The sequence below is a fragment of the Ascaphus truei genome, chromosome 6 (genome assembly GCF_040206685.1).
Source record: "Ascaphus truei isolate aAscTru1 chromosome 6, aAscTru1.hap1, whole genome shotgun sequence".
Classification (NCBI taxonomy): Eukaryota; Metazoa; Chordata; class Amphibia; order Anura; family Ascaphidae; genus Ascaphus; species Ascaphus truei.
Window position 1 is genome coordinate 40,074,287 of NC_134488.1, and position 18,028 is coordinate 40,092,314.

General features: G+C 40.9%; 1 protein-coding gene across 1 annotated transcript; it reads right to left on the minus strand.

Annotated features, from left to right (window-relative positions):
- Positions 1–9,603: 9,603 nt before the first annotated feature.
- Positions 9,604–14,411, minus strand: LOC142498054 (indolethylamine N-methyltransferase-like). The gene is made up of 3 exons (XM_075606560.1): positions 14,264–14,411; positions 13,891–14,032; positions 9,604–10,048 (listed from the first exon to the last, which is right to left on the minus strand). The coding sequence occupies exons 1-3, from the start codon at positions 14,409–14,411 to the stop codon at positions 9,604–9,606; spliced, it is 735 nt and encodes a 244-aa protein (XP_075462675.1).
- Between the last annotated feature and the right edge of the window lie 3,617 nt (positions 14,412–18,028).

Genomic DNA, 18,028 nt, shown 5'->3' on the forward strand with positions numbered 1-18,028 from the left:
ACTATTTTGGGGCCAGTGCAACGGGATATGTAGAACTTGTTCCCAAAATAAGATAACTACAGTTTTTTTTTTTTTTTTAATATTCGGGGTCCACGCTCAAACCGCGTTATTGCGGATCCGCGTTATAGCGGATCGCGCTATAACGGGATTGAGGTATAATATGATTCTTATTAGGATAAAACACTTATTGTTATACTTGCATGTCTGTTATGGTTTGAAGCAACAGCAGGCCCATAAACTGGATCTATCTGCAATTAATTGGAATATTGTTACATAAATATGGGATCTGCAACTTGTTTCATTTATAATAAAAATTAAATACGGTACAACTATCCTAAATAACATGATTTTTTTTTGTCCATTGTTTTTAATCACTCAGTCCAGCAGCATATACAAAGAGTTAATTCAATCCTTCATTGTGGTACTGGATATGGTACACACTTCTGCTGTTTTCCTTTGCATTCACAAATATTTCCCCATCAGTGCAAATATTAATGTGAAATTGTAGTATTGTCAACAGTAGAAATCTATATGTTGCTCTCACTTACTGTACTTGCAAATACAGCACATTTTCACTAACATGCTCAGGAGAAAATAAAATATTAGTACAGTATTTAATAAATGACCAACATTCGACCATTATTTCAGAAAATCATTTCTATTCACTAGGTATTAGTGGAAATCCAGAAAATCCAAAATAGTCGGGAAATTCTCTGCATGCTGCGATACCTTTTATTTGGCCGACCATCATATATGTATTAGTCTGTAAAAAGCTTTCTAATACTAACACGTCTCATCTTCATGTTTACAAATACAGAATACTGTTTGGAGGTTTACGGTTACTTAAACTTTGCACTGGCCGATACATAACCAAACTGTGCAGAATGTTGGTTTCCCATAATTCCCCAACATGAGGTCACCACTCCTGAGTGCAGCGGTGAAGGTTTTAATTATTATTTTATTAATGTTGTGATTTTCTCCAAGTACCCATACCTCCATCCATTAATGAGTTTATACAGTAAGTGGTATCATAATAATGTATATGTATTAGTACATAAAGTATCTACAGTATGTGAAACATGTGTGTACAGTATGTAGCTTATGTGAAATATGAAAAGATCTAATCAATCTCTTGGAAAATGTGTCTTTTGTAAAGAAAGAAACCCACAATGGAAAACTTGCATTAAGAGACATTTTTAAGCAGTTGTCTTAAATATTGCTTGTGTCCATATCTACATCAGTGGAAAGAGAGAAATGTTTGTTTCACTCCCTGAGCGGGTGGAACTCTCTATTTTTCATATCTACATCATGCTGGTGATGTATTGTACAGTGAGATAAAATTATGATCAAAACACATTGCACAGTCCTGCTAAGAATCCTGGACACATTTTGATCACAATAGTTAGCTTATATCATGTGAATATCATGAGATAGCTCATCCGTGTTAGGTAATTCCTCATCAGGTTGGAAGATGCTGTGTTGACTGTAGAGGAATCACATGCTATTAGCCCTGCGAGTATTTACTGTCCCAACATTGCAGTTACTGTGTGACCAGAGTTTCTCATTATATTGCATTGTTTATTCAATATATTGCTTATTAATATTGGCTGACTCTGATAGCTCTTTAGTTAACCCCTGCACGTAATGTTTGGGGCAGGACAAATTAAAGACCACTAACCGCTAAGGCAATGAAGGGGTTAACCAGCCATGTCAGGTTTATTGTGGGTAGCGCGGGTGGGTGAAGGGGGTATTTGGCCCTTGGTGGTTGTTAAGGGCTTGCAGGGGGGTTGCGGGTGGACTTAAGCCCTTCATGACCTTAGCAGTTAATACTGCTACGGTCATGAAGGGGTTAAGCCCTCCCGCTACCCACCCGCAAGCCCTAAACAACCACCATTGGGGCTAATACCCACTTCGGCCACCCCCGCTACCCACAATAAAAAAAATACACACACAACAGCCCCACACTAAATAAATATACAAATAAATATATAAATAAATATTACACCAACAACATATAGATATTACAACAACAACCCCTATACCCCCCTAACATACAGTACATATAGTACATATATGCACAGCAATGATACAATAGGCCGGCGGGGGTCCTTGGGTGTTACCCGCAGGCCTGCAGTACCAATTCTGTGCCCCACAAATTAATTTTAAAACACATACATACTGTGACAGTCACTAACTCAGTAGGCTGGAATAGTGAATGGAGAGACGCTGCAGCCAGTTCACAGAGTGTTAATCTCCTCAGACAGAAAGAAGCACACCTGCAGCCTGATTAAACAGAGGGTCAACTATCAGTGAAACAAGTGCTTTAAAAAGCAGGAAGTTTCTCACACAAGGTGAGCTTGTTTTTCCACAGGAAGGTGGAGAGAACTCTCCCGGCTAGGAAGCCGTTGCTGTTGATCTGGTCCCCCAGTCCTGCGAGGAGCTAGGCTGCTGGGACCCCAACCCAGGATAAAGATCAAGATCGCTGCGAGGCTGGACACAGCTTGCTCCCCGGAACCGTGTTCCTGTTTGCTGTTGGAGCTGCATTACAGATAAGACTTTATTATTATGCTTATTGGTTATCGTTTGTGTAGCATGTTTTGGGCATGACCAGATTAGCTGGCTGTCCTATTAGTAAGGGCTTAAGAAGTGAGTTAGTGTCCCTAACGGGGCTAGGCTTTAATTTTCAAGAAAGTAGTTTCTTAAAGGGACAGTGCACCCGTACTTTATTTTGGATGTGGCTAATAAACCACTATAGTTGAACATTTCCCACCGTGTCTAGCGTCTTACTGACCCCGCTGCGAGGCCGTCCTGCCACAGGTGGTGTCAGAAGTGGGATGCTGCGCCTCTGGGGGTCAGCAGATGAAGATGTGTTCAAGCGGAAAAAAATAAATGATTTTTTGCTGAAGCATGGAAGTTGCAGCTAGCAAGTGCTGTGAGCAAAGTTTGCCCTGTCTGGTAAAAAAGAAAGTGAAATGAATACCTAATAACGGGGCCTGTATCTCGGCAAGCAGGGTGTCCCCGTACCTGAAACCAATGCGGTTCAGCTCCGGAGACCCCCTGCAAATCTACACTATGAATAAAATTGTATTTCATTTTTTTTTTAATGTGCCGATGTTTGCGCCGAGAGAGCAGCAGATCTCTCTTTGCTGCAGACACATCTCGGAAGGGGGATATGAGTGTGAAGAGCACACAGAAAGATCCCCATAAGGGCGCACTGCAGACCTGAGTGGTATTAAATTGTGGTCCTTGAGTACGCATACATACAACATATAAAACTTTATTTGGACATAATAGACCAAATCACTACATAAATAAATATTAAAATCAAGAACTCCTGATGCCTCACTAGTTCTAAATAGGGCTAGCTCGAGATGTATATCAGATGAGGGGCGTATATACGAGGGTGGTATAACTATAGTTCATAAAGCTTGGCCCGTCCCAAAGCAAAACTCCTCCTGAGGACTGAGGGTATTAATATACCTGTAATAGAACCCTGTGTAGATAAGAGGAGATGTCTAAGGGATGTAACACTTGAATGTGTACATACTGAACACCTATATGTGTCCCAATCTATATTTAGAGATGGATATCCTAGCTAGTGTGGTAATAGAACAGTTATATCCATAGAAGTGATGATGAATTGCTGGCCTTCATCGGTGTGATGCTGATGGGTTTCAAGAAAGTATAGCTCCGGCTAAATGACTCATGTAATGTACTACAATAATGAGAGTTACTGCATACTTAGGTATAAAGACCCTATGTGATTATTGTCATAATAGACATCAGTGTTCTTTGATGGATATTTGTGACGGTAACCGGAGATGCCGAATCAGTCTAAAGAAATGCAGCTCTGTATAGTAGAGTTCTAATACTAATTCCTGTATATACTGAGTTATAAGGACCCCTATCAGCTTAAAGGTAACGTGTTACGCTGACCGCCACTGGATTATAGCTATAACGGCCTTATCCCAAAAATTCTACTGATAGTACTCTCAGATGGAGTGTCTAGACATTGGCACACTGTCACATTCCCATACAAGTATTGCGATGGGTATCTAAAGTAGCATTGTAGACTATAGGTTGCTATCAGATTAATCGTACTGTGGCCAAATTATGTTAAAACATCTAAGTATTTTGCATATCATATGCCATGTTGGATTGCACACCCAAGCATATGGTTGACCCAATGTGCCAATGACATCATGTGGTGGATTTGTATTTCTCCCCGTGTTATTCCTGAGCGACAGTGTCGGCTATAAGTTGCCAATAGATAGAGCCCGCTGTGTTACCCACTGATATCCAGTATACGTGTATACTACTAATGGTATATATACTGTATCGCTGGAGCTGTTTCAGTGCTCGCGTCCAGAGATGTAGATGTTTATCGTGGTATAGATCTCAGCCCCCATTCACATCGTATATCCGTGTGATCACATTCACGGTTTTCAGTATCACCCTCAGGTAAGTGTTGCGCCGTGCTGTGCACTGTTTATGGCCAGTATAACTTCTAATGCTCGCAGCCAGGGGTGTATACATGTATCGTGGTGTGGATCTCAACCCTAATCATATCATGGGTCAGTGTGATGGCGGGCGCAGTTTGCAGCATAACCCTCTGATGAGTATTGCGCAATACTGTGCGCCATGTCTGGCCAGTATATATTATGTTTTAAAGTGTCGCTATCTCCAGATAGCTGAGCGGTACAGCCTCCGTTTAGGTTTGTGGCTAAGTGTGATCACGTAGATGTTATCGCCTTGGAGGCACTAGCATAGATGTAAAGACCAGCATTATGTTTAGTATACACTGGCGACACACTTTATTCGAGCTCGGCTAGTCCCACGAATTCGGGTATACCCGGGTGTATTGAGGTTTGTGACTGTTTTCTGCCCGAGCGCATTGAGGTATTTTCCAGGCAGGGATTGAAGCATTTTATTCCCGCTGGCTGCAATACTGCACAGTATATATATATATACAGCATTACAATTCATGAATTTATGCCATCTGGTAGACACGCGAAGCATTGCAGCCTATTAAATCCTAATCATTATCATTTAACAGATCAGCCGCCCGTCAGCCAGGCATGAACCCAGGCTGGGAAGGCAAACGCAACGGGGCTTGTCAGAGGTGAAAAGCGGCGCATTCCAGGTATCTGCCAGGTACATACTGGGTATTTGCTCGAATAAAGTGTGTCGGTGCAGTATACGCCTCAATTAGAGGTATTGGAGGTCTTTGGAGAACTTTATAATAAAAACTTTAATATGCACCATTGCAACGTAGACCCATCTCGGCAGGGGACAGATTCTCGGAAGCTTCTCGCCAGGCAGACCGTCTCGCCACCGGTTACTCGCCATGTTTGGCAATGTTGCTCTCTCTGTGATTCACCAGGGATTCGGCCCTTCCTGCATACAGCGAGGGCAACACGCCAAAACCATGGCGAATTCAAACCCCTGGCGAATGCAATTTTCCACCACTTAGAGCATGACCCCTTTAAAACTTTAATTAATACATTATTAGCACATCTATTAATTTATAATAACTGTTGACTTTGTGGCTTATTTGTCTTTTTATTATTTTTCCTTTTGCCATTTTTGTTTTCTGCTCGATATTTCCTACCATGGAAACTGAAATTGTCAATAAATGTTTCATAACAGTTCCTAAGGTTACATATTGTGTGGTCTATTTTTCCAGAACCAGTTCCTACTAACAGGCTGGAGCGAAGGAAGAGAAAGGGATACTATGTTTTTTTTTAAGTAGTTTAAAGTAGTTTGTGAAACATTTTAGAGGATTGTCTTGCTTAGGACAAGAGATTGTTGCTGTCTTATGTTTGCCATTCTTTGGGACTGTATACTAATATATCTCTAGCAGTTCCTATATTGTTCCCTCTGCAAACTTTTACCTATAGCACTTTAGTAAAGATTTGTATTACTACAATCATTAAAGTAATATTATTACCAGTAAACACCTTATTCTAAAGTAAAATAATACATTACACAATAATATAACCTTATTCTTTTTCTATAACTTGTTTTTTAATTGTTTCCAAGAATTAGGTGAAAGGGAAACCCAAAAACAGAAGGGGGGGAGGAGAGGGGTAACTGTAACTGCAAGGTTAACACAGTGAATAACCAATGCAAGGTTTTTTAACATTCCGGCCAAATCCTGGGTCCCCCATTTCACAACCAGTGTGTCCCCAGCAGAACTACTGTTTGAGGCTAAAACCTCTTGGTACTTTTTATCTATTGACCCAGGGGTCCCAAACCCTACGGGAATTGAAAACCGTATGAGTTTCTCCATTAGCCGCACTTCATTGATTCGCAGGATGGCCGCCGTTTGGCAACGTATCAAGCGATTTTTCCATGCCACTGAAATATAGCATCTGGCTGCCATTAGGATATGGGAGATTCATTAAACCCAGTATCTCTGTACCTTTGGACAGAACCTCCACGTACAGTATGGGCCTTGTCCAATATTTGGCCACAGTTCCTCCAGCATGACCCATGGATGTGTAAATATTTGGCTCATTCTTTTGGGCATAAGGTACCATCTGAATATTACTTTGTATATGTTCTCCCTAGCTGTGGTACACATAGAGGCATTTAATGCATTCTCCCAGATGTACTCATTTAAAATATCAGTTTGTCGATAAGTTTCTCACTTCCTCATATAGTTGTGGCTTGGATAGTCTCCAAGGGGGAATAACTCCTCATATAACATCGTTATTAACCCTTTCTGGTAGTTCTTATTTCTAAGTAGCCCCCAAAAACTGTACATGAGGAAATGTCTAATTTGAAGATACTTACTTATACTTCAGAGTTTTCTGGTAAATATTTCTAGATTAACAGCTGATTTTTTTTTTTTTATAATTTTCCCTTAGATAGCACGTTCCCACTATCCAAAATAGGATAGGGGAAATTTTGGTTGTCAGATAAGGGAATAAGTCCGGATGGGGATGAGCTCATCTTACATTTGGCTTTAACTAAGCTCCATATCTTCAATAGAACCATTATCACCTCCACATTAAATTGTAGCAAAGGTTTTTATTGATCATTTTCTAATCAGAGATGGGCCGGTAATGCAATTGGTTAATAAATGCGTATTCTATGTCTACCAACCACAAAGCCTCATTCTCGAATGCCAGCATGTAATTTGTCTCAGGTCCAGTGGCGTAACCACCATGCTGCTAAACCCGGCAATGCGAGGGGGGCCCGAGAGTGCAGGGGGCCCTGCCGGCTGGCACTGGAAGTTGGGTACAAGTTACGTGCTGGCTGCTGATCTCTGCATCTGCTCGCTGCTGGGGCGGAGCCTTTACTAAACACAGGTAATTCCTCTTATCAGCCTCCCTCCCCAGGTAGTGTGTGTGTGCGTGAATTAATGCGTGTGCATGTGTGTAGCAGGGGAATTGTGCATGTAGGTTGGTGGGGGGGAATTGTGGGTGTCTTTATGTCTGTAGGATGGGGGGAATTGAATGAGAAGTGGGGCTGTTTGAGGGAGAGTGGCAGAAGTGTGAGTGAGAGAGCGAAGATGAGTAAGAAAGGGGAGAGAATGAGTGGGGGGAAGTGTGAGGAAAAGAAAGGAACTACTGTATGATGGGGTGAGAGCAAAGCATTGGAGAGGAGGGGTGCTCGGGAGGCCTCTCACATGTGGACTCCAGTGTAACAAAAAAAAATTTTTTTTGTTTAGGGGGCCCTTTTTAACATTTTTGCAGGGGGGCACAAAAAATGTAGTTACACCACTGCTCAGGAGGGCTCCTAGATAATATTGCCCTATGTCAGGCACTGCTAATACCCCTATTGTCCTTGGCACTGCAGGACTGACTTACAAACTCTGAAAATGTAATTGTGATAAATAAATTGCATGATTTTATACCGGATATCATTGATATATTTAAGTTGCGTTGAAGTCGGTAATATCTTGAATGGAGAATATTAATTATTACTGAGTTTATTGTACATATTCATAATATGTGACATTTATTCCATATTTGTAAATATACAGGTAAATAAGGCTTCCAGTATCTTATTTAGGAATCTCCATTTGAACTTATCAAATGCCTTTTCTGTGTCTAGGCTGTAGAAGAATGGCTTTGTGCCTGCAGTAGTGTTATCATTTTCTTAGTGTTATACTGTGCCTGCACTCAATGACAAACCGTATTGCTCATTGTGTATTAAACAAAGGATTGGATTTAATCTATTGTCAAGTATCTAAATATAGATCTTAAGATCTCTGTATAGCAGGGAAATCATCCTGTACCTGTCACAGCTCATTGGGTCATTACCATCTTTATGGAGTATCACAGTGCTTACTCTTGTCATCTGTTCATGATCTCTACTCCCTACAAACATGTATTAAAAAATCTATTAAAATTGGGGATGGGATATTCATTTAATTTTTGTTCTAAGTATTTGATAAAGCCTTCGGTTCTTTTGTCTTTTGTCGTCTTCGAGGGTAATAATTCCAGTTTTGTTATTTTAGTATTTGGGGTCTTAAACTCATCTTCTTACAATTTTCGTAGATTATGTTTGATCAAAATGTACCCATTATTAACTCAGCACTAGAGAGTTTGGATCTGCAGAGTCCACATTATATACAGTATCTTAGAGTAGAATTTGTGAGTTAGTGTTGGGGTTTTACATAATGTCTGGATTGAGGATATTTATCGTTATACGTAATTTCCCCATTTTCTAGTTTAATCACTAAAATTAGGATCTTGTCCCCCTTACTACCCTTATCATTATAAGTTAACTTAGTCTTCTGTAAAGCGATTTCGGTGTCTTCCAGGTGGATCTTTCTAAGTTCATCGCTAGCTCGAGTTACTTTTTTTTATAGTATAACCTTATTCTAATTCTAACATATTAGTAAAGATAATGTAAAGAGTACATGATAAAGATTTTGTCATACATGTACATATACTGTATGTACACAAGTAAATGTATGTATACATATTCCTGTCATGTCACTGCAGTTACACTTAAATGTTTACAATTCCTAGATGATATGAGATATAACACCAGGGGAGGCCAACTTCAGTCCTCGAAGGCCACCGATCAGGTTTTCTGGATATCCCTGCTACAGCACAGGTTGCTAATTAAGTGGCTCAGTCATTATGACAGTAGCACCTGTGCTGAAGCAGGAATATCCTGAAAACCTGATCTGTTAGTGGCCCTTGAGGACTTAAGTTGTCTAACCTTTATTACAGGGTGAGCAGCAGCAATGTACATCTGGCCCATTGGTTCTTTATATAAGTTGTAGTAGAGCCGCAGGTGCGCTGATGGGTCCGGAAATTATTTATTTTCTTTAATATGTTTGTCTATTCCTTAACGTATTATATGTCTTTACCCCCATACCTCACTCCTCCTCGCCCTTCATCCCACAGGCTGTAAATCAAAGGTTGTTATAAATGCATGTTACTGTACGTTTGTGTCTTCCCTTTAACTCACTTTTTGTATCCCACGAAAAACACCAAATAAACAAAGTTGGGAAAAAAAATGACAATTCATAGAAATATGGCAATTCATTTTATTATATTAGCAGTCACTGATATTTATGCTATATCTTTTCCATTAAGAATGTAAAGTGTCAGATACATTGTTGCATGTCTTTTTTCTTTAAGAATTATATGACTTAACCTCCCTCTCCTTGCGTGCTATCATAAACAAAAAATGCTCAATATCTGTTAAATTCTTGGTAGATTTATTAGGCAATGTTTCCAAATTCTCAATGATGAACCCTGCATCACAAACAGTCTCTCTTATAAACTCTGCATCACATGACAGACAGAAGAACTTGTGCTCACCAATCATATAGTATGATTGATTATATGACCCTATCAGTAACATATGTCCCCCAATTTTTAACATTGACGCTAGTTTTTTCAGATTGCTACGGTAAGCCTGGTGGTCCTTGCTAACAACAAGTAAGACATACATGCAGATCATACAGTCCACTTGGGGCAGGACTACAGGCTCTAAAGGGTTATCTTTGGTGAAATCACATTTGATAACGCGTTTCACTGCTCTTCTTGCTTTATCTTCCTTTCCTTGCCACTCCTCGCTGAAATTACAAAATGAAAAGGATCAAACAGTGGTACATGCAGAAAATAATGTACGCATGTCAGTCAAATGACTTAAACAATTAAAAAGTCAAAATAAGCAAAAGACTCAACATTGAGAACAACTTAGACACTAGGATATGCAAAATATATTTAAATGACTCGCACCCCACACTACACACACACCCACCACCACAAACCCACATGCCACACACCCCCACACACACCCCCAACACGCCCCACACACACACACCGCATCGGCCCGGTGCAAGGGTATTCGGCACCCTAGACATCCATCAGCCTTGTGCTCTTCTCTCTCTACCCCACACTCACACTCTCTCCCTCACCCAACTGACACACTCTCTCTCACCCCCTCTAACATTCTCCCCCACCCAACTGACACTCTCTGCCCCCACCCACTGACACAATTTTCCCCCACTTACATTGCTTCCTCCCCCTACTGATACTCTCTCTCCACCTCCACACTGACACTCTCTCTCCCTCACTGAAACTCTCCCTTCATACCACCCACTTTCTCTCTCCCCTCTCCCCACTGACATTCTCTTTCCCCCCTGCCCCACTAACACTCTCTCTCCCACCACACTGACATGCCCTCCCCCCCACTGACACTCCCCCACCCTCTCCCCAAACTGACACTCTCTCTCCACAATAACACTGTCTCTCCCCACACTGATACACTATCTCTCGCCCCATACTGACACTCTCTCTTTTCCTCCCTGCCCACACTGACACAAAAACTTAATACAAAGTGGTATAGGCCAACAATTATTTATTGGCCTGTAGTCACCATTGCCCTATGTGGCTCAGTAACATCCCCAAGGGCCAGTTCATCCAATTAGAATTGAATAATAGTAACAATGATAACTATAAAGTTCAAGCATTGGATCTGAAATCAAAATATTGGTAAGAGGATATAGAAATTAATTATTAGATGAGATTATAGCACAAGTGGAATGGATGAACAGGCAAGACCTGCTTAAATATAACAAAAAAGTGAACAATATCTCTGAAAATGTACCATTTATTACTCAATTTAACCAGATGGCACCAGGCATACTCAAAACTTTAAAAAAAAATCACTGGCCAATGCACATGAAGGATAAAGATTTGGTCCAGATTCTTCCAAAGACGCCAAAAGTCATATTCACGAAAGCTGCAAATTTAAAATCTAAGTTATCACCAAGCTGCCCAATATCACAAAAAGGAACAGCTGGTTTAATGAGTAACAGGGGGTACATCTGTTGTACTAGATGCACGGCTTGCAGATATAGTACTAATAGTATGGTTTTCAAATCAAATGTCACGTCCCGCATATACAAAATATAAACAACAATTCGATGTTCCAGCACAAATGTCGCCTATTCGCTGGAGTGCCCCTGCGGTCTGCAGGATGTGGGGATGACAACTAGACCCATCAAAAGGAGGTTGTATGAGCATATACATAATATCAAAAAAGGTCTCATAATGTACCCCACCATTATGCGTTACATCACAACCAAAACCCGCAGGGACTTAAATGTGTAGCAATAGAAGTTTAAACTTGTAATTGGAGAGGTGGTGACAAAACAAAACAGCTGGCCAAAAGAGAACTTTAGTGGATTTATGAATTACAAATAATGCTTCCGAAGGGATTAAATGCTGATTTCAGTATAATTCCTTTTTTGGGTCAATGACAGCATGCCCGATCTTCAAATTATAGATAGTATCTAAGACGTTTTAACATTCAGGTTAATGCTGGTTATGGTTGTACAGTAGGTTCAAGTTTCTTTCCTTGGTGATCGTCTGTCCGGTTTTTTGCATGTCATTGCATTGCTGCATTTTGGCCACTATGTGACTCTTGTCATGTATGGTGGTTTCTGTACTTACATAAATTATGTTAATTTTTATTGATTATTAAATGTATCTTTTTTATCTAACTTTCTTGTCTATTTCCTACCTCTGAGGAACTTACTATTCCTTTAATATTAGATTTTTTTGCTCTATATACCTAAAGTATTACACTGTGTTTGATATACTTTTCTCTTTCCATGTACCGAATTGCATCTGGATCCCCAAATCAGCATTGGACTAATTTGGATTGATTACAAAAGGACATTGCTTATGGTTGTATTTATTATAAGATTGATTTATTTTCTCACACTTTGCAATCGCGTAAAGTACAATAACACACCAGGTGCCACACAGTAACACTTCTTTTTCCACCATGTAAATGTAAGATAACAATTTAAATAGAGTCCCACACTCACTATATATATTACATAAACCTCCCTCCAAATAACATAGGGAGAGACACCTGTGCTCAAAAAGGAGAACACCTTAGATACTGGGATACACAAAGTATATTTAAATGAATCGCACCCCCGGCACACATACACACACCCCGCAAACACACCCTGCACACACACCCCACACACAAATACCCCCCACACACACCCCACATACTCCACACACCCCACTCAACCCATACACACACCCCCAAACAACCTCACACACTCACAGCACACAGGGCCTGTGTGAGGGTATTCGGGACTCTGGAATAACCTTCAGCCTTTTGCTTTTCTATCCCCCCCCACTGACCCTCTTTATCTCCCCTCTCTCTCCCCCACTGATTCTCTATATCTCCTCTCTCTCTCCCCAGTGACACTATCTCTCTCTTACTCACACTAACACTCATCTCTCCCTCCCTCACTGACACTCATCTGTCTCTCCCCCACTGACACTCATCTCTCCCTCTCCCACTGACACTCATATTTCCCTCCTCCACTGACACTCTCTCTCTCCCACAGACACTCTCCCTCACCCAACTGACACAATCTCTCTCCACCACAGACACTCTCTCTTCCCCACTAAACCTCTCTGCCCCCACCCACTGGCATTGCCCCCCCCACTGACACTCTCTCTCCCCCTCCACACAGACACTCTCTCTTCACTCCCACCACCCCTGCCCCCCCCCACCCCCAATGACTCTTTCCACCTCCCACCACCACACTAACACTCTCTCTCCCACACACTGGCACTCTCCCCCAACTGACAATCTCTTCCCCCTACTGACACCCCCCATCCCACTTACACTCTTTCTCTACAATAACACTATCTCCCCACATTGATACACTCTCTCCCCCAACTGACACTCTCCAAACTGACACTTTCTCTACAATAACACTGTCTCTCCCTATACTGATACTCTCTCTACCCACACTGACACTCTCTCTCTCCCTCCCTACCCACACTGACACTCTCACACTAACACTCTCACACTTTTCTCCACACTGACACGCGCACACACACTCCCCTCTCCTGCTGCCCGTGCTCAGAAGCCAGAACCTCTGCTAAACAGGACATCATCTGTGGATCAGATTTTCACAGGTTCTCCAATCTCTAATAGTTAGTACCTAGAATAAAAGTTCAATAAATAAAAGTTTAGCAACTTTTAATATAAGGTAATCCATAGTAGCCCAAGTGACCAGCCAGTCATTGGGAACCATGGCTACCTGGCAACTAAGGGCTACAAGGAGATTATTATATACCTAACTCGAGACTACCTACCTAATTGCATAAGGCATTGCTTGGAAACTATTTATTACCATTTCTGGGATTCTGTTTGATTAATTTTGTTTTAGTCATTGGTTTTACATGTAAATTGTATAACATACATGTGACATTTTTAGAATTCACTTTCTTGTCTTTCTATAATGTGGATACATATTAAACACATTCATGCCTATTATTGAGCAATGCGATTCTTTAGTTGGAATTTTCTGCTTCCTCTAGGTCTAATTTTTCTCACCTGGAAGATGATTATTTTTTCTGAAATATACTTTACCTCTTTCCTTCCAGATCACAAATAATTTTTGCAGTGTGAGACCAGTCAGCAGCTCCGGGCTCCTTGTTCCTCCACATTTCAAATTCCCTGATATTTGCGTCGGTAAATTGTATCACATTGAGCTCTTTGAAGTAATCACAGGCTGTTAAGAGATGGAAAGCGAGTGGTCCAATGGAAACATCGAGCAGGGTTTCCCCTCTTACGCGACCTGCACCAAACGGTTAAAAATAGGAACACACACCTTTTAAAAAACATTGATTTTGCCATTTGCAAAGTATTGAACAAAATATAAGTACTTATTCACATACTGCAGTTCTCCAAAAATGTGATAATATTTTACAGTACATTCAATATCAACTATAAATGAACGTACCTGAAGAGAACGTTTTAAACAGCTGCTTAATAGGATTTAAAACCGTCCACTCAAACAAATCATTATTTTCGTGATAGCAATATGTTTCTAAAAACCCTCTGGGATCAAAAACTTCATGATGGTAATGCTTTTGGAGACTGGAATCCATTGTGTTTCTCCTTGGTGTAACGATCCTGTTACTTCTATGTAGCACGTGTAGAAGCCTTAAGTTGCAGTGTGAGAAGGTAGAATAGTAGAAGCTCGGTTGTTATCGCAGTATATCAGCAATTATCAGAGCATGTGATTAGCTTCTGTACAAACATTCACGTGGGACGGTGCTGATCCGTGTTTGTGGGACGGTGCTGATCCGTGTTTGCTAATGTTGTTGCCTGGATAATGAGTTGTCATTAGAATTGTAGAAAATTGATATGACACATGACACTAAATTTGAGCAATTATTGTGTTCTATGGTATTTACTGTATCATCAATTCTGTCTGTGCTAAAACAATAGCATTTTATTAGAGGTATTATTTAGAGGCTTGAGGGTCACTTTCACATGTGATTTGATTTTTAAAATGTTGTGTTTAGGACATGGTTTTTTTTCTTTCTAAAAATATTTTCTTGATTTTGATTTGGTTCCGGTTTCACAAAAACTCTATTTGTTTGGTTTTGGTTTTTGAAATTCTACCAAATAATGGGAAAAATCAAAATATGCAGCAAATGCTAAATTAGTAATGCTGCCTGAATAGCTCCTTAAATCGACTATTGTGCACCAAAAACACCGTTTGCCCCATCTTTAAGGTGATAGGACAACCAACACAGAAACACGCCAGTTAAAGTAATGCAAGCCGCTCATTCCTTATCACATAGACCTGCGGTACCAGCACCCTAAGCTTATCTGGTTAACGACCAACCTAGATATACAGTAGCAGAAAGTGACTCAACTAAGATCAATACATACGTAGATACTACTTGTTGCTGGAATTTCTCAGTGTGAGTTGAGACAAATTAACGACTTTGTAGATTTCCGTTCAGTAGCACACAGCGCTGTGTAACACATTGATTCCCTATAACATATGATGCTAGTAACAGTGAAACATTGAGGGATTTTTACATTGTTATAGCTGGAGAGTAGACATGTGCGAATGGTGCAAAGTTTAGTTATCAAAATTGGATGTATTTATTTTAATGTTCACAGTTACACAAATACATACTGCAATGAGTTGCCAATAGAAATGGGAAAACCTTTCTCAATCCGATCCACAGATTTCCGTGACTGATTCTACTAAACCCATCTGTGAATTGGGTACAGAGGAGAAGTTCAATTTAGTAGTGTCTCCAGTTGTATATATTTGCCTGTACTGAGAAAAAAACACACCTGTGGTACCCTGGGAAATATGCTAATGTCTATGCAAAGTGTTTTTAAATTATAATAGAATGATATTGAGTTGGCAAGTCTAAGGCCCCTAATCAATGGAATATTATACTTGTGTTAGACCAAACAGGACTGGCACCCACAGCCACTGCTTTTCTAGGTGACAGCTTATGCTATATTTTGCTGTAACTCAAAATAAAGAAAAATATTTTTTTCCCTTTTTTGCACAGAATAAATAAATGTATTAAGGGTGCCATTCCTATAACTATTTAGTGCAAACGTGTAAAAATATTATGGATAAAGTCTACATATGTACAAACATATTAAAGACAATGAGAAGTAAATCATTGAATTATTCTCCTCAATAGAGATATACTGTAATCAATGAGTACAAACTAAAAATCACTGGTAGCTCATCTTCTCAAAGTGGCAGGATACATTCCGATTGTTTTGGAAACAGACTATTGACCCAAAATTGGAGTCCTGGATATCAGAGGTTGGGAGAACCTGCTCCATAGAGAAACCAACATTCACTTAAAAGATAAACCAGATACATTAAGAGAGATGGCCTTTCTAGTTGCTATATATTGCGGCTTTGAAGTTTAGAGGAATAATACAAAACCTCAGTTATAGGGAGGGGTAAAAAGTTTTTAAATTATTCAATATCAGCTAACTGTAGGGGCTCACTTTATATTTATCACACCTATATCCTTCATGTATCAAATGGGAGATGGCGTGAACAGTTCCTTGATAGTTATAGACGTCCCTCCAATTAAGATGTACTTTATTAAAAAAAAAAAACATCTTGCTAGATTGTGGCTGTATATGAATGATACTAATATGACTTTGAACTTTGGTTAAATTGTACCAACTTTAGAGAGAGAGAGAGAGAGAGAGAGAGAGAGAGAGAGAGAGAGAGAGAGGGTGTGAGAGAGAGAGAGAGAGAGAGAGAGAGAGAGAGAGAGAGAGAGTGGGTGAGAGAGAGAGGGGGTGAGAGAGAGAGAGGGGAAGAGAGAGAGAGGGAGAGAGAGAGAGGGGGGGTGAGAGAGAGTGAGGGGGTGAGAGAGAGAGAGAGGGGATGAGAGAGAGGGGATGAGAGAGAGGGGGGGAGGGTGAGAGAGAGAGAGAGAGAGAGAGAGAGAGAGAGAGAGAGAGAGAGAGAGAGAGAGAGAGAGAGAGAGAGAGAGAGAGAGAGAGAGAGAAAGGGTGACAGGGAGAAAGAGGGTGACAGGGGAGAGAGAGGGTGACAGGGAGAGAGAGGGTGACAGGGGAGATAAAGGGTGACAGGGGAGAGAGAGGGTGACAGGGGAGAGAGGGTGACAGGGGAGAGAGGGTGACAGGGGAGAGAGAGGGTGACAGGGGAGAGAGAGGGTGACAGGGAGAGAGAGGGTGACAGGGAGAGAGAGGGTGACAGGGAGAGTGACAGAGGGCGAGAGACAGAGGGTGAGAGACAGATGGCGAGAGACAGAGGCGAGAGACAGAGGGCGAGAGACAGAGGGCGAGAGACAGAGGGCGAGAGACTGGGGGGTTGATTGGGTGGGGTGACGGGTTGATTTGGTGGGGTGACGGGTTGATTGGGTGGGGTGATGAGTTGATTGGGTGGGGTGATGGGTTGATTGGGTGGGGTGACGGGGTGATTGCGTGGGGTGACGGGGTTCATTCATTGTAACATCGCCGGAAGAAGAGATCAGTGTATCTCGAAAGCTCGCACAAATAAAAGCATTTCGATAGCCACAGAACGGCATCGTCTATTTATTTTTTGATTATATATATATATATGTATAGATATCTATGTGGCCAAAATCTATGACTTGATCCAAAAGAAATATCCATACTACCAACAACCTGACATACAACAAAATTTTAAAACTTCGGTACGATTTACTTTATCCGCAAATGAATGTTTTGAGCGTGTCCATGATCGGCTAGATCAACGATATGGATGCTGGCATGTTGCGCCATCATTTAAACTTACCATGGAACATGGAACATATCTTCTGTTACATAGCATATTTTTGCCTAATACCAGTGACACTGAAGCCGCACCGACTGTCGCATCTGCTGATCTACCTGCACCCTCCATTCAGCCAGACCAGATGCAAGATGGACATAACTACTATGATATGTATCCAAACTTATATGGGCAATACCAATGTGGACGGGAAAACAACCAACAACTGTACGTACCTCCGGACGTCTTGTTTGAAGAAGCCACTGCAGATCCATATGACGCCCTCATGGAGATGTGTGTGATTCAGGATTCAACGCTTGCCTCAACAATGGATGATACTGTTGTGCCTTCCTGCAGCGAGCAGTTGCAGCCAAATCAATTTTGACTTCTACAAGAATTGGAAATACAAATTTCGTTATGCCTTTACTCAAATTATATATGTCTACATTAATAATATAC